Source organism: Canis aureus, chromosome 11 (assembly GCF_053574225.1).
Source record: "Canis aureus isolate CA01 chromosome 11, VMU_Caureus_v.1.0, whole genome shotgun sequence".
Taxonomy (NCBI): Eukaryota; Metazoa; Chordata; class Mammalia; order Carnivora; family Canidae; genus Canis; species Canis aureus.
The window spans coordinates 13,004,457-13,029,397 of NC_135621.1; the positions used below are offsets into that span (position 1 = coordinate 13,004,457).

General features: G+C 35.9%; 1 protein-coding gene across 2 annotated transcripts in view; it reads left to right on the forward strand.

The window, feature by feature from the left end:
- The window catches only part of RAP1B (RAP1B, member of RAS oncogene family), a 49,984-nt gene extending 27,395 nt beyond the window's left edge, over nucleotides 1-22,589 (forward strand). For both annotated transcript variants that reach the window (XM_077913764.1, XM_077913765.1), the window contains 7 exons: nucleotides 11,212-11,294; nucleotides 12,910-12,978; nucleotides 14,263-14,319; nucleotides 15,237-15,377; nucleotides 17,804-17,947; nucleotides 18,641-18,757; nucleotides 21,336-22,589. In XM_077913764.1, the coding sequence (XP_077769890.1) occupies nucleotides 11,238-11,294; nucleotides 12,910-12,978; nucleotides 14,263-14,319; nucleotides 15,237-15,377; nucleotides 17,804-17,947; nucleotides 18,641-18,727 (555 nt within the window). In that variant the 5' untranslated portion in view covers nucleotides 11,212-11,237 and the 3' untranslated portion in view covers nucleotides 18,728-18,757; nucleotides 21,336-22,589. The remainder of the gene's footprint in view (nucleotides 1-11,211; nucleotides 11,295-12,909; nucleotides 12,979-14,262; nucleotides 14,320-15,236; nucleotides 15,378-17,803; nucleotides 17,948-18,640; nucleotides 18,758-21,335) is intronic.
- Nucleotides 22,590-24,941: the final 2,352 nt, after the last annotated feature.

The following is a 24,941-nucleotide window of genomic DNA, read 5'->3' on the forward strand; positions in this document are numbered from 1 at the left end:
AAACAATCTTTTAAATTAGTGAATACAGTACCCAAGTGTTTTACAAGAAAAACATTAAAGTCTAAGAGCCATCAGTTGCTTCCATTGATTAGGAGTTGGTTGTAAGTCACAAAAATTTTAGGAGCTTTATATAAATAATTAAAAACAGGAATCTTTACGTGTAAATAAACAATACCTAAAATTAATCTCCAATTTTTTTTTAAAGATTTTATTCATGAGAGACACAGAGAGGCAGGCTCCATGCAGGGAGCTCGACATGGGACTTAATCCTGGGTGTCCAGGATCACGCACGCCCTGGGCTGAAGGCTGTGCTAAACCGTCGAGCCACCTGGGCTGCCCTAACCTCCAATTCTTAATGTAACTTTTACCCCTCTCCCCAAGTATTTCTTACTCAATTTGTTAGACCAATTTAATTGGTTTTCTTCATCTATAATCTTAAGAGTGTTGGAGAAGTAATGTGAATTATGCTGCATATTTATAATTGTGTGCTTACTTGTAGAAGTTACACTTTCTTGCTAATGAAGAAGTATAAGTGAAAAGTGGCACACTTACTCATTTGGTAACACCACTAAACTCATTTTGCATATAAACTGCATTCTAACCTGTTCAACTACCTGAAGAAAATCAGGATCTGAGAGTCCTTCATTAATTAATGATACAATATAATAAGTGAGTTAATAGGTTAAAGCTTAGTTCAAAATGCAGATTAACATGTAGGCATATTATTTTATTTTTTTTATTTTTTTTTTAATAGTTGTTTTTTTTTTAATTTTTTTATTTATTTATGATAGTCACAGAGAGAGAGAGAGGCAGAGACATAGGCAGAGGGAGAAGCAGGCTCCATGCACCGAGAGCCCGATGTGGGATTCGATCCCGCGTCTCCAGGATCGCGCCCTGGGCCAAAGGCCCGCGCCAAACCACTGCGCCACCCAGGGATCCCGGCATATTATTTTAATTAGCAATTCTTAACTTTGCTTTTAACTTCCAGAGTGCACCTTATTTTTACAAATACCATTATTTTCAAGAAAAACCACAAAAAAGAACATAGGTAAACCAACCAAATCCCATTACCTGTATTAGAAATTCAAACTAGAGTGTTTCACAGTTAACCAATAGTACCATAATTTTTGGTAGTGTTTAACCAAGACATCCACATTGTTGATAACATTTTCATTTAACATTTTCTCGAGGTGTTGCCCTTAACTTCTTGAAGGTTGTTAAAATTTCTTTCAGTGTAGATTTTTTTTAGTTGATTACGAAACAGTTTTAATTGTACTTTCATTTCTTCAAGTGGCAATAACATGTGATAATCAGAACTCTTAGTACTTTCTAATATCAAGTACCCTAATTTTACTTTGTATCTTTTTTTGTGTCTTAATCTATTTTCCCCTCTAGTACAAGAAGATAAACCAGCAAGCTTTTTAGAATACAATCCTTCGGGCAGCCCGGGGTAGCTCATCGGTTTAGCACCGCCTTCAGCCCAGGGTGTAATCCTGAAGACCCGGGATCGAGTCCCACGTTGGGCTCCCTGCATGGAGCCTGCTTCTCTCTCTGCCTGTGTCTCTGCCTCTCTCTCTCTCTGTGTGCCTCTCATGGATAAATAAATAAAATATTTTTTAAAAAATAGAATACAATCCTTTGATTATGGCACACCAGTTAAAGTACTTAGAATTTAAATCCTTTGCCATGCACTTTTCTTTCTGGGTAGACTTTTTGGCATGCTAATTAATATAAAGATAAATATTATTTTGACAATAGAGAGGGAAATGTTTAAAGTTTCAATATTTACACTGTTAGAATATTGTTAGTATTTATGTTGATAATTCTTCTGTAAAACACTTAAAACAATATGTTTAATTCTGTAATTTTCAATAAATAACTCTTAGCCCTTTTCAAGAACAAACATACTAGTTATTAAGGTTTAAAAATAGGATTAAAAGAATTTTAATTGGTTCTTCTTTTAAGCTTGCCTCTTTGTTTTCTTTAAACATGCACTATCACCAACAATGTATTATTTATCTGAAAGATACTTCTCTTTGCCAGCATCAATATTATAATTATTACTCATTGTGAGTTGAATGACTGGCTAAACTTGTTTTTTTTAAATTTCTAAGAACCACTTTTAAAAATGCCAAAGATTATCAACATTCTTAAATGATAATATTATGGGGTAATTACAAGACAACTCCACAACTCCTCTTTCAGTTTTTAATTTTCATTTTGTATATTTTATAAATGTATTGGTTTTTTTAATAATAAAACTCTCAAAAAAAATCCACAGAAGTAGAAGAAAAATGATCCCTTACATTATCACATACCTATTTTAAACATTGAAGGGAATTAAGATTCATTTTATATTATAATCTCACTGATTTTTCTCACTGCTTCAAAAGTAGACAGGTTCTCCCTAGGATGTCAAAATTACAGTCTGCAAAACTTGAGGTAAAGTTCATTGACTTGTATAATTAAGAGTCAGAGATAATATCAGTATTCCAGAATTTTTTGTATAGTAATGTTTTTTTTTAATATTTTTTTATTTTTTATTTTTATTTATTTATGATAGTCACAGAGAGAGAGAGAGGCAGAGACACAGGCAGAGAGAGAAGCAGGCTCCATGCACAGGGAGCCCGATGTGGGATTCGATCCTGGGTCTCCAGGATCGTGCCCTGGGCCAAAGGCAGGTGCCAAACCGCTGCGCCACCCAGGGATCCCAGTAATCTGTTTTTTAAAGACTTGAAAGAGAATTATTTCCCAGCCTTTTCCCTGAACTACATCTTTAAATGATTCAAAATACTGACATGTACTTAGCTTTTTTGCTTTTGTATTGACTCGGAGAGTTGTAACATTCCAGCTGTAGAGATGTTAAAATGTATTTTTTAAGTGCCTCTTAGATTTCTAGAATGTAGTTGTAAGCCTTTAGAGTCTATAGCTAAAGAATTATAGTTCAGTTGATCTTAACATATTCCAAACGGGTTGTAGTGACAGGAGGTCTAAATATGGTTGGAAAGTAGCTTTAACCTATATATTGTATCTACCTACCTAGAAGAAGCTTTGTTAGTCAGACAAAAGCTGAACTGTAGTCCCGGACTTGTATTTATTCTTGCATATTTTATTGAGCTAATAGGTAAAAGGGTAGAGCAATGATTCCTTTTTTTTTTTTTTTTTTTAAAGATTTTTATTTATTTATTCATGAGAGACACACACATACAGAGAGAGAGGCAGAGACACCAGCAGAGGGAGAAGCAGGCTCCATGCAGGGTCTCCAGGATCAGGCCCTGGGCTGAAGGCGGCGCTAAACTGCTGAGCCACCCAGGCTGCCCTATAGCAATGATTCTTTTTTTCTTTTTAAAAATATTTTATTTATTTATTCATGAGAGACACGCAGAGAGAGAGGCAGAGACACAGGCAGAGGGAGAAGCAGGCTCCATGCAGGGAACTGGACGTGGGACTCTGTCCTGGGTCTCCAGGATCACACCCTGGGCTGAAGGCGGCGCTAAACTGCTGAGCCACCTGGGCTGCCCTAGAGCAATGATTCTTAATTGCAATAATTTGAGCAGTACTTCAGACTACTGCTGCTATTATTATTTAAAAAGCTGACTTCTGGGATCCCTGGGTGGCCATCGGTTTGGCGCCTGCCTTTGGCCCAGGGCGCGATCCTGGAGACCCGGGATTGAATCCCACGTCGGGCTCCCAGTGCATGGAGCCTGCTTCTCCCTCTGCCTATGTCTCTGCTCCCCCCCCCCCTCTCTCTGTGTGTGTGACTATCATAAATAAATAAAAATTAAAAAAAAAGCTGACTTCTTTTGATTGTTACTGTATACAAGGGACCAAAGACTCTTATGGAAAATTACTACATTTCATTCCTTAATTTATTGAGCACATATGGAATGTCCCAGGCAGTGTTTCAGATTCTGGGGCTACAGCAATGAATAAAACTGACAAAACTATTTTTTCTGGAGTTTACTTTCTTGTGTATCTGCCTCACAACTTTTTCATGTGAGTATTACTGTTTCCATTTTCCCTATAAAGAAAGTGAAGCTTTGGAAGGTTTTAGGAGTTGCTCAAACTTATTACAAAGCTAGGATTTGAAACTGTAGAGGTGCTGTGTACCACTATGCTGTGCTCTCAAAATTGTCCCTCTTTGGGATTCTGTGAAAGAGAACAGTTATTCTCAGTGTCTCATACGGTAGTTAGCACAGATCCCTTTGAAATTCTGATGTAACTCTCACCATCAAAATTGTGCATGTAATTTTAGAAATTCAGATTCTCAAGTGCTCTTTCTTGGGCTTTAAGTTAAGAGCACTTGTACAAGAAGGGTCCTGCTCACAGCTCACAAATACCCAAGTGCCAGTACCTTTTCCCTCCTCCCCAACAAAAAGCCAATGACAGACATTACTTATTGAGATGGATTGTCTTTTTTACAAAAACTAGATGCAACCACACAGCCTTTTAGAAACAGAAATAATGGCCATTCCCAGTCAGTCACTGGTATTCACAATGAAATCCATTATTTCAGTCTTAGAATCTGTAAACAATTTTTCAAAGCTGGTGTAGTAGAGGGAACACCTGGGTGGCTCAGTGGTTGAGCATCTGCCTTTGGCTCAGGGCACCATCCTGGGTCCAGGGATTGAGTCCCACATCGGGCTCCCTGTGAGGAGCCTGCTTCTTTATTTCTCTGCCTCTTTCTCTGTGTGTGTTTTATGAATAAATAAATAAATAAATCTTTTTTTTTTTTTTTAAAGAAGCAGCTGGTGTAGTAGAAAGCACCAATTTGGAAAAGTGGGTATTAGTTCAAATCTTGGTTATCATACTGTTTTGTTTTCTTTAAGGAAAAAATACCCCTAGCATTGGTTTTATCAAGATTTAAATATTTTACTTGTTTAGTACTTATGAGGAAATATTGGTAAGAATTAATGAAAGAGGGGATCCCTGGGTGGCTCAGCGGTTTAGCGCCTGCCTTTGGCCCAGGGCGCAATCCTGGGGTCCCGGGATTGAGTCCCTCGTCAGGCTCCCGGTGTGGGGCCTGCTTCTCTCTCTGCCTGTGTCTCTGTGTCTCTCTCTAGGTCTATCATGAATAAATAAATAAAATCTTTAAAAAAAAAAAAAAGAATTAATGATGATAACTTTGCTCAGTTGCATTTCCTTTTAGTGTTCTCGTTTTAGAAAGCTGCTTTTTGGCAAGTTAACGTGTTTTGTCGCTATTTTTTAGATTTGAAAGTCTATTAACTTTATCGTATTTCTCTACTTCAAAACTTGAAATTTCAGCTTTAAATTTCCTGTAACCATAGGATTTATAATAAATTCTTGGTTCAATTACTAAAATTAAAACATAGATAAGCATTTATTTTTTACAGATTTATTTATTTATTTTCTAGAGGTGGTGGGGAGAAACAGGGGAAGAGAGAGAATCCCAAGCAGACTCCCCACTGAGCTCAGAGCCTGATGCAGGGCTCAATCTCAGGACCCCCCAAGAACATGACCTGAGCCAAAATCAAAAGTTAGACACTCAAATGACTAAGCTACCTACATGCCCCAGTAAGCATTACTTGTAATATTCACAAGCTGGAAATAATCCAAATGTTCATAACCTGTTGAATGGGTAAAGAAAATGTCATGTATCCATACAGTGTATATATAATTTTTTATCATAACAATAAAAGGAACGGATTACTGGTGGAAGCAGTAATGTGGACAAACCTGATTCTTATTCTAGCAACAGGTAATAGTCACTATGGATAAATCAAACAGTTGGGGAACAGGTCTCAGCCATCTCATTTTATGTTAATTCAGTTAGCTGTCACATTGTTTTTGTTTTGAGATTTTTAGTAACTTTATACAGCTATGGGCCATCACTACAACCAGTGTTAGAACACTTCATCATCCAAAAAAATTCCCTTGTGGCTGTATGTAGTCAGTCCTCTGTGTCCTCTTTAAAAAGAAAAAGTTTCCTGTTCAGATCTGAGCCCAGTTAACAGAAAGAATGAATACGTCTTTCTTTACCACCACTATTGGGTCTACCACAGAATATATTTTACAGTTCCTGACATTAATTTTTATTTTGTTTCATATCAAGTCATTTTTATTTTGCTTAAAAATTTTAAATCTTAACCAATCTACCTCTAAGAAAGATTGAAGATAGTGTATTTCCTAAATAGGTTTTTGTTCTCTCAAGGCCAATTTTAAAATATGCTGGGCTGTTTGAATCTGGTCTTTTCCTTTCTACTTTTAACCATTTTTCTTTATAAAGAGGAAATTAAGTAATTAGTGATTAAGTTGGAATTCAGAAAATTTCAAAAAAAAAAAAGAAAGAAAATTTCTGTCAGTCTCCCTGAGGTTTAAGAAAATCCTTAACCATAACTAAATCTAGACTCATGTTTAAAATCAGTTTCTGTAGTTCTGCCTTTTACTCCCAGCAATTAGAGAGGCTAGTATAATTGTTCCTTTGCTGAGAAACCCTTAAGAAAAGTAGTTGATTTCAGAGGTAAGAGGAAGGAACAAAAGGAATAGAATTGTGTGGGTAGTATAAGTAGAGACAGAATGATTCAAGGAGAGTAGGCTTCCAAAGGTTGGAGCAGGGGGAAATAAAGACTATCTTAGTCATTTTGAGGCCCCAGAGTACCAATTAAAGAAGTTGACTGTTGAATGTTATTTTGTCTCAAATTTTTTCAGTAGTTATAGTTCCTCGTAAGGTATTAATTTTGATATTTCAAAAGTTGGCCATAAGTCCAGTTGTTAAGTCAAACTTAAAGTCTCAGTTTTTGTCATTTGCCAGTGTAGGTACAAGAGGCAAGATTCTATTGGGAGTTTTCAAAAAAACAAAACACAGAAGTTCTTCCTTAGAAGAGGTTGTGGCTTTGACAAAGCAAGCAAGCACTAGAGTCCAGATAAAAGAGTGTCAGGTTAATTAACTGGGAATAAGCATCTTGGGAACTTTCTGGGTAGTTAGAAATGTTTTAAATCTTTTTTTTCTTTTTTAAGATTTTATTTATTTATTCATGAGAGAGGCAGAGAGAGAAACAGGCTCCATACAGGGAGCCTGATGTGGGACTCGATCCAGGGTCTCCAGGATCATGCCTTGAGCTGAAGGCAGATGCTTAACCGCTGAGCCACCAAGGTGTCCCTGTTTTAAATCTTAATGAGGACTGGGTTGCCTAGCTGACTCAGTTGGTAGAACATGCAATTCTTGATCTTGGGGTTGTGAATTTGAGCCCCATGTTTGCTGTAGAGACTACTTAAACTCTTAAAAAAAAGAAAACGTTAATGAGGGCTATGGTTGTGAAAGTATTAGCAATGTCAAAATTCATTTTACCGTAATCTTTAAGATCTCCTTGTTTTACTGGATATAAATTATTCCTAAATACAAATGACTTAAGAGTGATTAAAAAAATTTTTTTTAAACAAATATGTCGGGATCCCTGGGTGGCACAGCGGTTTAGCGCCTGCCTTTGGCCCAGGGCGTGATCCTGGAGACCCGGGATCGAATCCCACGTCGGGCTCCCGGTGCATGGAGCCTGCTTCTCCCTCTGCCTATGTCTCTGCCTCTCTCTCTCTCTCTCTGTGTGACTATCATAAATAAATAAAAATTTTTAAAAAATACTTTTAAAAAAATAAATATGTCCTTAGGAACATCCTCACATTCCTTGACCAAGCAGAGGTTAATTAGGAAGAGGCCACATAACAACCCCAAAGTTATTGACCTTATAGTATGCTGTCATAAAGTTGATAAGTGACCCACAGTGAATGTGACCAGTCACTCATCTCTGCCTGAAGAGGTCACTGGTTTTACTTACCTTCAACTTCTGGTGCCCAGAACCAGCTTGAATTGGATTGGAGGCTTGTGGGGGCCTATGCCTCCATCCATTCCAAATGGAGCACTCCCTTATTCAGTGAATGGAAACGAGACAGTCCAGGACAAAACAAAACACACCACAAAATTTTGCACAAGTAGATGAACAAAAGCAGAGTAAGCAGCTGAAGAATTAAACTAATGACAGAAATATTTACCAAATAGTATACCTCAAAGCCATATCCAAAAGGCTTAATTTTAAGCCTTATACCAAGAAATCACTGTCATTCAAGCAAGGCAGTTGACATTTTGATGTGTGTTCATTGAAGTGAATTTTTTTTTTAAGAGAGAAAGAAACAGTGACTAAGAAGTTATAAAAAAATTTGCACAACCCAGGTACATAAAGGGTAAAAGAATGCAGGGAGATGAGTCTAATTTTATTTGTGTTGAAGTATTTGGTTTACTGTTACTAAAGTATTTGGTTAGAGTACTTGGGCTATTTAGGAAATTCTTATTCACGAAGTTACCGTATTTCCTCAAGTTGGGTTCAGAAACATAAACTTGAAGACATCTTTCATTAGAACTCTTAAATTTTTGAAAAATAGTTCTCAGATCAGTATAGATCTATGCGTTTGGGTAATGTTTGCATGGGACTGGTAATAGAATTGTGACCTAAGTAATCCTGTTTGGTTTTGTGTGTGTGTGTGTTTAGTAATCCTGTTTTTTTTTTTTTTAAGATTTTATTTATTTATGATAGTTACACAGAGAGAGAGAGAGGCAGAGACATAGGCAGAGGGAGAAGCAGGCTCCATGCACCGGGAGCCCGACGTGGGATTCGATCCCGGGTCTCCAGGATCGCGCCCCGGGCCAAAGACAGGCGCCAAACCGCTGCGCCACCCAGGGATCCCCAGTAATCCTGTTTTTAAATGAGTTTTACATTAAAAGAAGTAAACCTGACTTCAGTTATTTTTGAGAGTGCAAGGATGGTGGGGGTAGAGTGGAGAGAGAGAGACAGAAGAAGAGAATCTTAAGCAGACTCCACACCCAGCAAGAACCCAGTACAGGGCTCAGTCTTAACAACCCTGAGATCCTGACCTGAGGCAAAATCAAGAGAATGCTTAACCAACTGAGCCACCAGGGTCTCCAAGAGTGATTTATTTATTCATCCTACATTTGTATGCATACTACCATACAGAATATTCTTTTTTTTTTTTTTTTTTAAGGATTTTATTTATCTATTCATGAGAGACATAGGCAAGAGGGAGAAACAGGCACCCTTCAGGGAGCCTGATGTGGGACTTGATTCCAGGACCCTGAGATCATGACGTGACCCAAAGGCAGACAATCACTGAGACGCCCAGGCACCCACCATGTGGAATATTCATAAAGCTAAAGTTGATTCAACTTTTATTTCATATTCTCTTTCCTAAAATTACAATCTGGTAAGAACCATGCAGATCACAAAAACTACAACAATATTCAAGAACTAGGGAGAAGTCTGTGGAAGTGATGGATTCAAAGAAATAAAACATAGAATAGTGGGGAAGTTGACTAATTTGGTTGGTTGGTTTTTGGGGGGCAATTTTCTTCCCATCCTGGAGAAGAAAAAACATGATAGGTCTACATATCTAAAGTCAGAAATGGAGAAAGTTTTGAAAGGAAGCCATGGCAATAAATATAGTGTCCTAAAGAGAAATAAAGGACTGGCATAGAGAGGCAAAATAAAGGATGTCTTTTCTAAGTTGGTGGGTTGGAAGGAAAAAATAGATTTTAACATAAATAAAGCCAAATGGAGTCCATTCTTGATTGACTGACTTTCATAAGTAAGGGGCTAAGATCATAAGATAATGGCTGTTGATTGATTAAATGTGTTTAAACCAGTTCTGGGGCAGCCCGGGTGGCTCAGCGCTTTAGTGCCACCTTCGGCCCAGGGCGTGATCCTGGAGACCCCGGGATCAAGTCCCACGTCAGGCTCCCTGCATGGAGCCTGCTTCTCCCTCTGCCTGTGTGTCTGCTTCTCTCTCTGTGTGTCTCATGAAAAAATAAATAAAATCTTTAAAAATAAATAAATAAATCAGTTCTGGTAGTCAGGTAACATAACTGTTGTTATGTTACTATGACTATTGAACTGTCATTTCTTGAGTAAGAAGATTGAGAACCTGTACTGGTGGCCACTTTTGTCCCATGGCCACTGACCAATTATTTTTTTCTAGGACTATGGGAACTTAGTCATTCTATCCCTAGCCTGGAAACTTTTAGGATCTTCTTTTTCTATTTTTAGTATGCTGAAATTTTATGAGGATGATAAGCCTTGGTTATGGTTTCTGTTCGGCTTTGTTTTGATTTGCAATATTTCATAATACTATAGTTTTCCTTTTTTTTCTTTTTAAGATTTTATTTATTTGAGAGAGAGAGGCCACAAGCAGGAGGAGTGGCAGAGGGAGGAGTAGAACCAGGCTCCCCACTGAGCAGGGAGCCCGACCAGCAGCTATATCCTAGGACCATGGGTTCATGAGCTGAGCCAAAGGCAGATGCTTAACTGATTGAGCCACCCAGGCACCCCAAAACCATAGTTTTTTAGTCTGAACACTCATATTCTTCAGTTCTGCCTCTGATTCCTAACCGTTTTTACCTTCCCCACACTTCAGGAATAGAGATTTGGTCTGCTTTCTCTACTAACTCACTTATCATTCATGTATCCCAGGGTTTGGCAAATTTTTTCTGTAAATGCCAGATAGTAAATATTTTAGGCTTTGTGGACCAGATGGCCTGTGTTGAAACTAAGTAACTCTGCCATTACAGCAAGAAAGCAACCACAGATAATACACAAATGAATGGACATGGATGTATTTCAGTAAAACTTTATGTGCAAAATAGGTGATCCACTAGATTTGTTTGAAGACCTTTGCTTAGCATGTTGACCTTTACTGGAATATTACTCAGTGAGGACAGGGATTTTTTGTTGTTCTTCATTGGGTATGTCCCTGTAGTCAGTAGGCACTCAACTGCCTATGACTCGAGGTTACAGATGGTTCCAAAAAGGGAGTTAAATATGCATGTCACTATTACCTTCCTTGTAACTGGTAAAATACCCCTTGATGCTGTTTTTCAGCCTCTGCTGCCCCCTTCCTTTTTTTTTTTTTTTTTTTTTTTACTTTATAGAGCAAATATTTTATTCTGTTTTAATTTAGGATAAGGCTGAAAGTCATGTCTGCAGTTCTGTGGTTTTCTTTCTACCTCTGATGTGGTATAAAGAGTCCTAGCAATAGCATCCTTTAGTAAGTCTGGTTACGGAATGTATATATTAGTATGATAGTGTAATCATTTTTAAATTACTTGCTTGAATATCTAATTTATGTAAGAAGCACATGAATACAAAGAAGTTATTACTTAAGAATTCTCTCTCTTTTTCCCACCCTTATAAGGTACTAGCTTTTGACAAGTTTGCACCATGCGTGAGTATAAGCTAGTCGTTCTTGGCTCAGGAGGCGTTGGAAAATCTGCTCTGGTAAGTCATTCTCACTGTACCTAAGCTAATTCACTCCAACACATGTTCTTTTTCTGTGGAGTTTTAGGTTTGATTACTTGTCTTCATTTATTTGTTAAGGTGAAATCTCAGTGACATTTAGAAGCAATATAATATTTTTCTTGTCATTTTAGCCAGCTTTTAGTTGTATCTGGGTAGATTGGTGTCTCTGGTCCATTGGATCCAGACCAACATGAGATATGCCACAATATAATTTGGGCTAAGCATAGAAAGGGAGAGCATATAAATGTGTGTCCATCTGTATTTCTGAGCCAGATAGGAGCAAATTTTGGTCTTTCTCACTGTGACTTGGCTTATAATATATATTTTATGTTGGCAAATATTAAAGCTTAAAACTTTTTTCAGATACTACCTTTGTCCAGTTTTCACATTATTTTAACAGCCATGCTTTCTGTATCAAAAATAGCATAGCTGTTGGGCTCTCGGCTGACTCAGGAAGAACATGCATTTCTTGATCTTGGTGTTGTGAGTTCCAGTTCCATGTTGAGTGTAGAGATTACGTAAAAATAAAATCTTTAAAAATAGTACTAATAATGTGGGGAGAAAAGACAATGGTAGTGGCTGGGGAAGGGGAGAAATTTAGGGAAAATAACTCGAGTAATTCAGTTTAACAAAGCCCCATTATAAGACAGATTGACCATCTCACTCAGCTACTTAGAATGACCACCTAGCACAGAACGCGATGTTTGGATCAAACTGAGAAATGTATACAGTAGGGCACGAACTGCTTTTTCATTTGTAAATATATCCAATTGATGAGGTGTCTTAAGGATATATATAGTATATACTTATATATACTATATAAAACAATTAGCCTCTAATTAAAATTTAAATTTAAGATGTTAAGACTGAAATAGAAGACATTTAAAATTTTTTTTAAATACAAGGTCCCTGGGTGTCTCAGTTAAGCCTAGATTGTTAACTTCTGCTCAGGATAAGATCACTCCCTACTGGGCGTGAAGCCTACTTTAGATTCTCCCCTTCACCTTCTCCCCCTGCTCTCTCTCCCTTTAAAAATAAGATAATAAAATTGTTAAATATGAGCTCTAACAGTAAAATTACCTAATAAGGTGCATAGTGATTATTGATGTTTTTAAGAAGCTTTATCAGGTAATTTTCTCAACAGATGCATACATTAAATGTAGTAGTGGTTATGTTTTCATCAGGGGTGTAATTACCTATGTGAAATCAGTAGTTTAAAGCATACTAAAATAAAATGAATAAAATTAAATAAATAAATAAAATATATAAAATATATAAAATAAAATAACAAAAATAAAATAATAATAATAATAAAATAAAATAAAATATAAAATAACAAAACATACAGATTCGGAGATGCCTGGGTGGCTCAGCGGTTGAGTGTCTCCCTTCAGCCCAGGGCGTGGTCCTGGAGTCCCAGGATAATACCCGTATCAGGCTCCCTTTGAGGAGCCTGCTTTTCCCTCTGCCTGTGTGTGTCTCTGCCTCTCTCTGTGTCTTTCTCATGAATAAATAAATAAAATCTTTTTAAAAAAAAAACAGATTTGCATTTGTTGCTTTAAGGAGTATAAATTGTGCTTTGTTTGTTTTCCAGACTGTACAGTTTGTTCAAGGAATTTTTGTTGAAAAATATGATCCTACGATAGAAGATTCTTATAGAAAGGTATATGTTACTCAAGAAGGCTTTTGGCTTTTTAGTTTACTATAAACATAAGTTCTTGTTTTTAGCTTTGTAATTGCTGAATGTTGACAAATTTGGATGAAGAAGCAGAGTTTATTTATAAAATTAGTAGGAAAAGTTCACACTTGATTATTTCCTGGCTTTGTGTCCTTACCAGTTATTGAGAATTATAAAACACTTTCTCGTGTGTTCTCTCTCTCTCTCTCTCTCTCTCTCTCTCTCTGCCCACATTTTCTCTCTCTTCCTTTCAGGTAATTTTAAAGTTTATTCTGACCCTAAAATTGTAATTTGACACACAGACTTCAGAACTAGGGCATCCATTTCAAGTGATACTTCTATCCACCAACCCCCAACACCACCAAACTGAATACTCTGAGGCTCCCTTCTTTTTAGAGATAGAAATACAGAAGTCTCCCAAACCTTTCTACTTAATAATTGTTTGAGAAAATGCTACTGCTCATAATAGAAAGATTTATTTCTATGTCCTCTAACACAACATGTGACAGTAAAACTTAATATGCAGACATTTTTTATTTGTAGGGAGAGAGTTATCTCCCCACCTTTATGTAACAGTCAGCTTGACCCCTGGTGCTATGTAGATACTATTTCTATTCTTCCCTTTGTGTCCACAGTTTACCAAAGAAACTGGAACTCCCTTCCTGCACCTCAGTTGTGAGGCAATAGTACTGTTCTTTTTCTACATCTAAGTAACTTCTTTCCTGGGAAATGTTAGGTAGAAAGGGGTCACAGGTGTATATAACTTATTTGATACCTGTCTTCTGCTTCTTTGCTGTTGTTCCAATGTTGTTGTTGTTGTTGTTACAATATGGCGAAAGGGATGTAGTTATCTAGAGAAATGAAGGTATATCTAAATAAAGTATGGCAGTGTTGAGATAGACAAAATGACTTACGATCTTATGGGAACTATTACTGAGCTTTTAAAATTTTTTGAACTATTTTGAAATCACTTCCTCCCCAGAATTAAATTCTGAATGATTCACATTGAGCTTAGGTCTTGTAGGTATCCTTGTGTTAAGAACGCATGGTTTTTGCACCTAATACAATTTAAGGGTCAGTAGACCTTGATTATATAGCTGTTTTTTCTCCTGTTTTATTCAGATATTGCTTGAAATTAATTGTAAAGTTACAATAATCTCTATTTAAATATCATATTAGTTTTTGTATAAGTAAGGTATTCTTTTATACATTAAAAAATAATATAAATATATTTTATATTTATCCCTCTGCCCCCCCCCCCCACCCCAGCAAGTTGAAGTAGATGCACAACAGTGTATGCTTGAAATCTTGGATACTGCAGGAACGGTACGTAAAACAAGTACCAAAGTATATGCACAGCATGTGCAATATTGACCTTATAAATGCTAGTACTCTATAGACAAATACTAGTTACGCTTATTTAAAGCTTACTATTTGTATTCAATCTTAAAGTTGTTTTTCTCTTGAGTTCTGTTTTGTGTATGTGTGCTTTGTAATTGCAGTGGGTCATTTATTAAAGAAATAAATAGAAATTAGAATGAAAATTTACCATCTCAGTAGTACTTTAAAAACAAGTTAAAATATATTATCATATTTTAATTAATGTGGAAAATATTCAGATAAACGTTTATTCTTCAGTGGTGGCTGCATGGAGTAGTAACTTGAGCAGTATCTTTTCTTCAAAATATTTATAGACCAACTAGATTTGTTGGTATCTGAGGGTGAAAGGAGGATTTATTCTAGATATATGGTATTCATTCATCTAATGTTTGAATACCTGATACGTGCCATGGGCTGTGTTCTTACCTATAAAGGCTCACAGTCTAGTGAAGGAGAAAAAGTATGGGGAAAATGGCAAGATACAGATATAAGCATGCCAGTGGGTTCCTTAGAGCTAGAGTATTGTGAAATAGCTGCGAGTAATTTGGGGATTCAGTTTCAGTACCCTATATATTATATATTTAAAAACTGCCTTTTAAATAGCTTTTGGAGAAAGGATATTTCATTCCTACTCAAGTAAACTTATTGCAAATAAATTTGCTTTGATTGTATTATTATTAAATAAAAACTTATTTCATGAAATACCAGTTTTTCAAATAGCATCTTGCTACAGACTATAATTTTAAGAAATGTTACATAACACTATTGTATTCTTCATTGAGCTCTAATTATAGACTTTAAAAATTATCAAATTAAGTGTCAGAACTTTATTGTTTTTTAATGATCCTTTCTTTCTACTATAGGAACAATTTACCGCAATGAGGGATTTATACATGAAAAATGGACAAGGCTTTGCATTAGTTTACTCCATCACAGCACAGTCTACATTTAATGATTTACAAGATCTGAGAGAGCAGATTCTTCGAGTTAAAGACACTGATGATGTAAGCTGACTTCCTAATAAATATATTTTACTTGAAACCCTTATTGTAGTGATATCCAATTTAAGACTGAATTTAAATCTAATTTAAAGTTCATGTGTTTGGGATGGGCATTGTTTTTCAAACACCTTTTTCTGGAAAGGCAAAAATACGTCTTTAAAACTTACACATATTTTCAAATATATAATGTGGAAAGTGAGAAATAACCTTCCTCTCCCCTTAATCCGTGTGAAATAAATTCTGTGCCCTTACTATTTTTAAACAATATGTTTGGTGGGGAGGAAGAAAAGATGTGGGTGGCAAATGTTACTAATAGATGTTCTGGCCATATTTCTCATAGACTCAAGAGACTTCTAACAATCAGAACTACATATGAACACATCTCAAACAACTGACAGAAAAAGAACATAAAGATACTTTTTAAAGGAAGCCAACAAATACATTAAATTCTTACATTAATTTGCATGCCCCTTCACAGTGTACCATAATAGAGTTTAATCCCTAGGAAACTTCAAAAGGATTACTTCAATTCCTCATCATATTATAGATAGCAGTGGTTTTCAAAATTCATCTTGCATCAGAATCACCTATAAATCTGGTTTAAACAGATAGCTAGGCTTCACGCCAAGTTTCTGATTCAGTAGGTGTATAATAGGGCTCAAGAATTTACATTTCTCAAAGGTTTCTAGATGGTGTTGATGCTGCTGGGGTCTGGGCATCACACTTTTGGTTTTGGTTTTTTGTTTTGTTTTGTTTTGTATTTTTCGTTTTTTTTAAGATTTTATTTATTCATGGGAGACACAGATAAGCAGCGGGAGAAGCAGGCTCCCTGCAGGAAGCCTAATGCAGGACTCAATGGGATCACGACCTGAACCGAAGGCAGAAGCTCGACCACTGAGCAACCCAGGTGCCCCTGGGCACCACTTTTTAATATATATAAATTATTAAAACTTTACATATATATATAATTATAAGCAAATATTATGAGAGATCAGAAACATCTGTGTGAAATGTTGCCTTTTCCTGGACTTCTGAAATAGAAGAACTTTGGTTGTTTTAATTTTATTTATTTATTTATTATTTATTTATTTATTTATTTATTTATTTATTTATTTATTTATTATTTTTTGTATATTTTTTTATTGGAGTTCGATTTGCCAACATGTAGTGTAACACCGGTGCTCATCTGGTCAAGTGCCCCCTTCAGTGCCCATCACCCAGTCACCCCGTCCCCCCCCCTTGCACCTCCCCTTCCACTACTCCCCTGTTCATGAAACAGGAGAACTTTCGGGGATTCTTACATATTTACATCTCAGTGAACATTTCTTAATTAGTAAGTCTGTTTTCTGTTTCTGATAATTAGTTTTATTTTATCAACTACATTAAATAAGTATGAATATAAAATTCTGTATCTGTTCATAAAAGCCAAAATTGTTGGTACTCTTAATTCGAATCTTTTTCCAAAAATTCTCTAGAAAGCCAGCTTCTAAATAATTAATAGGAATTTTACAGAGTGAATATTATTTATCTCTATAATGTCCTGTATTTTTAAAAAAAAATTTTATTTAGGGCAGCCCCGGTGGCTCAGCGGTTTAGTGCCGCCTGCAGCCCAAGGTGTGATCCTGGAGACCCTGGATCGAGTCCCACGTCAGGCTCCCTGCATGAAGTCTGCTTCTCCCTCTGCCTGTGTCTCTGCCTCTCTCTCCTCCCTGTGTATTCTCATGAATAAATAAATAAAATCTTTTTTAAAAAATAATATTTTATTTAAATTCAATCTGCCAACATATAGTATAACACCTAGTGATCATCCCTTCTCTGTAATGTCCTTTTAAAATAGACATAATGATTAAAGTGGTCTAAATTTTTAGTAAATTAAGATTTTATTTTCTAGCTTTTTAATATAGACTACATGAGAAACTATAAATTTACTTTAGGGGCTTTCCAAATTTCTCCTTTTTGTGTTACGAAATTGAGAATGATTATTTGATAAATGCATGTCAACAAACCAGAAAACTTTTTTTTCAAACCAGAAAGCTTAAAGTTGATTCACATTCTGTAGAAAATAATTTAAAATTTTGAAATATATTGGGTTTTCATAGTAATATCCTTTTGTACTTTCTTTTTTAATGATTTTGTGTTTTGCTTACTATATTTAGTTACAAGTCCATTGAAACACAATTTTAAGGAATCCCCCCTCCCCCTCCCTTTTATAGGTAGATCATAGCTTGTTTTCTAAAAATATCACATGGAAGATTCTTAACAGGGTAATGCTTTCATGTAAATCTTTTTAATTTAGTATTTTTCTGTGGCATAAAAAGTAATCCTTAAGAGTTGACTTTTATAATTCTTTGGAGTTGAATTTATATAGTAATTTATTTACTTTTTTTTTTTTTTTTTTTTTCCGCTCACAACTTTTTTTGTATTTCTAGGTTCCAATGATTCTGGTTGGTAATAAGTGTGACTTGGAAGATGAAAGAGTTGTAGGAAAGGAACAAGGTCAAAATCTAGCAAGACAATGGAACAACTGTGCATTCTTAGAATCTTCTGCAAAATCAAAAATAAATGTTAATGAGGTATAGTGAAATATACTTTAAAAAACTCTTTACTTGGAATTCAGCATTTAAAATTAATGAAAAATAATGCTTGTGTATTAACACAACTTTAGATTAATGCTTACTCCAGGTGCTTTTTTGATCTTACAGACAAAAATCTTACGTTAAACATATGCATGTTCATAAGCAACATTGCTTATTTAGCCTCTAAATTTACTATGAGAAAAAGGAAGACTGGACAGAAAAGGATAGGGGTGGGAAAGACAGGATTAAGTATTCAGGTGTGTGTGTGTGTGTGTGTGTATAAAGGATGTTTTGTGTAAGATGGAGACACATACAAGAAGGCATGCACGGTTCTGCCTTGAAGGGGCTTATGTCATCTAGGGTAAAGATAACATAGGCTTGAGGAGTAAAAGATTATTTTCTTTGAATCATGTTAAATATTGTAATGACCTACAATAAGAACTTTGCTGCTCCTTAACTCAGTATTTATTTTAAGGAGAACAGTTTTAGCCCTCCCAAAAAATAAAACAATGACAGTTATAAGAATATCTGGTTTTACTTATTCCTTAAACTAACAATATTTGTTGGAGTTCATAAATGGAAGGTTCAGGTGTTCATTTTATTTTTTCTTTTTTTTTTTCTTTCTTTTTTGTTTTTTGTTTTTTGGGGTTTTTTTCTTCTGTAAAAAAAAAAAAATTACTGTGTTTGCAGATCTTTTATGACCTAGTGCGGCAAATTAACAGAAAAACTCCAGTGCCTGGGAAGGCCCGCAAAAAGTCAACATGTCAGCTGCTTTAATATATTAAATGCATTGTAGCTCTGAGCCAGGTATGTTAATTTATCTTTTTCTCTATTTTTATATTCTTCTCCTCTAATTTCATTAAGGACACTATCAAGAAAATGTGTATAGAATATTTTGTTGTTCTAAAAAATTTTTTTAAGGTTATTTTAAAAAAGATTATTTTTAAGATATCCATGGATTAGTATGATATCCGAATAATGAAAATAATTATTTCCTTTATGTATCATCATCAAAAGTAGGGTCTTCCACATAAGTGACTGTTCTAGAGAAGTTCATTCAGTATATACTTAAGCCCAATTGGGACCCTCGTTTGTGCTGACAGTGTAGTGGCGAACAAAACCAACCTTCTTTCCTTGCCTTAAGCTAATTCCAGTCTAGTGGAAGAGTTAGACAAACAATTGCAAAATGTGATCAATACAGGATAGAGTAAGTCCAGCACAATACTGATAATAAGAACCCCTGACACATTTATCATATGCCTAACCCTCTTAGTATTGTCCACATATTCATTGAATTCTCCCAACAATCCTATGAGGCAGGAGCTATTATTATTCCCATATAACAGATGAGAGAACTAAAGCACAAGAAGATGATTCCTTATTCAAGTCTTGCAGTTAGTAAATAGCGTAGCCAAAATTTGAATCCTGTGATCAGAGTGCATGGTCTACATTTGAGTGATGAAGTGGCTCCCAAGCCAATGCTTAGTCACTATGCTATTATGGGGTATTACAGGAGCATATATATTTGGGGCACCAAATTTGTCAGATATGAACTGTGGATTCAAGGAAAAATCTTTCAGAGTAAGAGACATCTAAGCTCATATCCCAAGAGTTCCCAGGCAGAGAAAAAAAAAAAACACAGAGGGATCCCTGGGTGGCACAGCGGTTTGGCGCCTGCCTTTGGCCCAGGGCACGATCCTGGAGACCCGGGTTCTCCCTCTGCCTGTCTCTGCCTCTCTCTCTCTCTGTGTGTAACTATCATAAATAAATAAAAATTAAAAAAAAAAAAAAAACACAGAAACAACTCAGAGATGAGACAGCAAAGGAACTGAACATACAATATTTCTATATAGTTTCTGAAAACAGTCATATTAAATGAGTTAATGCTTATAAATCAATTAGATCAGTGCCTGGTACTCCGTAAACCTTCAACTCTTAGCTACTGCTCTTTACCACCGAGAATGGTTTCTTGCTCCTTTATCATTAAAACTATATTCTGTGCCTTTAGCCTTGGGAACTTTTTAGTGTTTGTGGCTCTGCCACTTCTTATGTTAAATGGCTCTCTACTGTAGCACTCTGGCTCTGTATCTTAGGGTTTTTTCCCTACTCTCCAATTAAGGCTTTCTGTTTAGAGATACAAGCTCTCATTCCTCACCACATGCCCATTCCTAGCAGCACACGTTTGTGAGCTCATACTCTCCCATCTGTCCTATCCAATTAGCTATATTCAGTTTGCTGGGATTTAGAAAGTTTACCAAACTCATTCAGAATCTTCACTGAGGGCTTAAAGTTCAAGGCATTTATGAAAATTGTTTCAGCAGCCACATCTATATTAACAGCATTTTTGGAACTTGCAGTAAGTCTGAGCTCCAGAAGAACAGTAAAAAGAAATCTTTTTTTTTTTAATTTTTATTTATTTATGATAGTCATACAGAGAGAGAGAGAGAGAGGCAGAGACATAGGCAGAGGGAGAAGCAGGCTCCATGCACCGGGAGCCCGACGTGGGATTCGATCCCGGGTCTCCAGAATCGCGCCCTGGGCCAAAGGCAGGCGCCAAACCGCTGCGCCACCCAGGGATCCCAGAAATCTTTTTTTTTAACCCAGGAATGTATGCAGAAAATCATCCAAAGTAAATAAATACTTGGCAGACAGTGAGTTCCGATTTTACCTTTTTTAAAACCTCACTCACAAATTTTTTTGAGTTTAATTACGTGATTTTAGTGTAATGACAGCTTTTTCTGACATCTATCTTTAAAGTTGATAGAATTTGTTTAAATATGGAATTAGAATGTTTATAACTGTCACCTGTAAAGAACCATCATGAAATAAATTCTCTTTTGTCTACTTCTCTGAACCAGCTTTGTGTAGCCACTCTTCCTGGAAGAGTAAGGAAGAAAGGTCTTGATTTTCTGATACTAGAAACCCTAATGAGATGTGCGTTCTATATTTATGATGTAATTCTAGGATTGGAAACACTCATTTTGTTAATATTGCTATCTGTTTTTTAATCCTAATTCTAATAAAGTTGACCTGACCTAAAATTTTAATGTGGTGTTTTTGTTTTTCTGCTTTTAATCTTCGGAAGGTAACACAGAAATTTGCACTAAGGTACATTCCCTTTATGTGTCTAAACTTCATTTGACTGGCCTGCGAGAGGGCAGCAAAACAGATGAAGTCATTCCAAAAAAGATGAAAATGTCTACCCGTGCTATACTTTGCTATGAGTCGTGTGGTACATAGTCCTACATTGTCATGAATGTAATGACAAGAGCCTGTATTATATTCATTTCTAACACTTTAACGCTGTTGCTTTAATGTGTTCCTTTGGATCTTTAGTGTGCTATTTTCAACCCATGTTTTCAACTTAATTTTTTCCTTTTGACAGGTCTGAAGAACTAACTGTTGCCCAATTCAACAGTGCCAGCATTCCAACTTTGTTAAACCTACCAACATCTTAAATGGACTTTCTGTGGTGGTACCCTTTAAGAGGCGGATGAAAGCTACTACATCAGTTTGCACATTCTAATCACTTTCCAGTATCACAAGAGAGATTTTTACTTATATAATAGTCCTAGAGTATGCAGCTGGTAAAACCAGAGGCTACAATCCAGTATTACTGCTAAGAGACATTTTTCATCCACCAATGTTGTACATGTATGAAAATGGTGTACTGTATACTTTAACATGCCCCATACTTTGTATTGGAGAGTACAATAATGTAAATCCTAAAAGCACCACTATTTTAGCATAATAAAAGAAAGTCCAAAGAGCTCCTATATAGACTACTCCAGATAACTTTGCTTCTTTGATACTTGTAGCTTATTGTAATTTTTTTTAAGAAATTCAAGGTCATTATCATTGTATTGTACAAATAAGCGCTTTGATTAACACAGCTATATAGTTTTTTTAATTTTTAAAAAAAAACCTGTGGAGACAGTGATCTTGTCTTTAAAATATGATAGTCCTTTCAGTATAATGTCTTAGATTAAAGACATTGCCTTTAATATCTGTTGGGAAGGAAATGTCCAGACTTTTCAAATCTTTTATTATATGTTTCCTTTTTTGTTTACATAGGGAACAATGTTTATAGTTGTGTGTACAGTGGGGGTCTACAACAAGAAGTGTATATTTTCAAACAATTTTTTAATGATTTAACAATTTTTGTAAATCATTTTCAGGCTTCTGCAGCTGTAGATTCTCACTGTGAATCCCTTGCTTGCTCATGCATAAGTGTATTTGCAATACCAAATATACAGGTTTAGTATTTTTGCCTGTTAGTGATTGTTTCACATGTGTAACGTTTTGGTTGAGATGTTAAATGGTGGACGAGTACTGTGGATGTGAATGTGGGAAGTAATTTTAATCATGTGTAATTGGTCACAAGGCCTAAGTTGCAGTAACTATTGCTGTTTTATTTAACAATGCCTTGTTGCTTTGTATGCATTAACCGTTTGGGTGTAAAGATTGTGTGTCTATCCAACAGGGAGCCACAGTATTTAAATTGACCAACCTAATGTTACAACTACTTTGAGGTGGCCAAATGTAAACTAAAAGCCTTAATTAAAGTGGTGCAATTTTGTATAACTTAGCATCAGTAGTTCAATAAATTTGGATTGCCATGCAAGGGCTTGCATTATAATTACTTGCCACTTGAATGTGTTTTGTGTAACATTTAACAGTGCTAGCAAATAAATATGGGTTTAACTTCTTTTTAAATGTAATAGGTGAATTTTACCTAGTGTGGTTTCATAATTTAACATTTGGGCAAGCCAGATTGATTCATTGATTACAGAAATGATGAGGGAAAGACGTCAGGTTTTTTTTTCCCCTAGTATTGTTTGAATATCCACATAACCAACTTTTGAATTTTTTCTTGGGAAGGAATTTTATAAATCAAGCAATATTATTTATGAATATATGCTTTCTGGGTAATGTTAGTAGCTCTTTGAGGTGTAGGAGAAAGAATTGAAAATGACAGATGTTATACTTTGACAGATGTTCTACTTCATGGATTTTTTTAAAAATTTAGGATGAAGTTATACTTAGAATATTATGGTTATAAAGATCTTTGAATGAAGTGGACTCAAGAACTACTTTATTTTTAGATAATTTGTCTTTTTCTTAGATGTGCTATAATTCAATTCTTTTTTGGAATTTTTAAACATCTTAACTCAAAATATTTGCCAGTCACTGGAGCATATCTGCAATCAATCAGTGATATCCTATAATGTAGAGCTTTCTGCTAATCTCTTAAGTACACAAGCTATTTGGATGTAATATTTTTTTTTTTGGATGTAATATTTTAAAGACTTTCATTTTAAGAAGAAAAAAGTATTATTCCTTACAAACTTAACTCAGAGTTCATGTATTTAAAGATTTTGTGTATCTAAAGAAAAAAATATTCTCTCAGAAGGCCCACTCAGTTAAGAGACATGTCTTGGCAGAACTGATCTTATTTATAGTCATTGGAAGAAAATTAAACCCCCAAAAAATGGGATTATAGAGCACTGAAATCACTTGAATTTACTATACCCGGTTACACCCACTTGACCTTTGTAGGCACCACTATTAATTTAGTTACTTTTTTTAAAAAAAGTTTTTTGGTTTTTTGTTTTAGATTTTATTTATTTATTCATGAGCGAGACACGCAGAGAGAAGCAGACTCCATGCAGGGAGCCTGATGGGGGACTCCATCCTAGGATTACAGGATCACGCCCGGGGCCGAAGGCTGGCGCTTAACTGCTAAGCTACCTAGGCGTCCCAATTTAATTACCTTTAGTAAATACTTGTTGCCCGCCAGCTGTGCTCCAAGCTGAGTTCTAGGCTCTTTTCTTTTTTTAAGATTTGGGTTTTTTTAGGGTTGGGGAGAGAGAGAGAGAGTCCTCAAGCAGACCCTGCATGGAGCGGGGAGCCTGACACAGGGCTAGATCCCACAACCCTGAGATCATGACCTGACCCAAAATCAAGAGTCAGACATTTAACTAACTGAGCCACCCAGGTGCCTTCTGAGTTCTAGGCTCTTAAAAACAAGTATTCAGATAAGTTTAAATGTTCTAGGTCTGACTATGAAGCAACAATTGAGATCAACTTAGGACCTTGCCTTCTAGAATTTGTACTCTTATAGGGCTTCTCAGCCTCAGTACTATGGATGTTTTGTGCTGGATAATGACTTGTTGGGGAGCTGCCCTGTGCATTTTAGGATTTTTTAGCAGTGTATCTGGTATCTACCCTCTAGATGCCAGTAATACCACCCCCATCCCCAAGTTGTGACAACCAAAATAGTCTTCAAACATTGCCAAGTGTTTTCCAGTTAGATTTGGGTGGGGGGGCGGGGGGCTAGTGTTGATTGTCAGAATCACCTGACTGAGCACCACCAGTCTGGTGGGAAGCAACACATTAATTACAGATGAGTGTTAGGGGAACAAAATGGACAGTTTAGTATAGTGAATAAGACTATGGGCTCCCCTGGAACCAGATTGCCTGGGTTTCAAATCCCAGTTCGGCTACTTGTAGTGTGACACTAGTTAGGTGCCTCTGTTCCTGTATCTGTAAAATGGGAATGATAATGTACCTACTTCATATAGAGTTAGAGTGAAGTAAGTGCCAGTGCTACCCTCTTGGTCGATTTTTTTTGTTGTTTTTTGTATTTTGTTACTAGAAATAGGACTGTGGTTTGGCAAAAAGCATCGTCTCATACAAAATAGTAACTGCAGCTTAAGAATGCAAATCATGTAGTAGATGGACTTTTCTGGTGCTTACATAGGAAAATATTAAAATAATTCAGAAAAGTCCGTTATTTTTCATGTCCCCGGTGATACTTGGAGAAACTTGAATTTTAGGAGAAAAGCCAGAGTGACATTTCGCCTAATTTTTTCTTAAAAAGTGTAAAAACTCTGCTTTGACTTTTATGTTGGGTATTAGGAGTAGAAAGTCTGAAACCTTCAATTACAAAAGTAAATTCTGCTTTGCTTTTTAAGTCCTTTCATCCTTA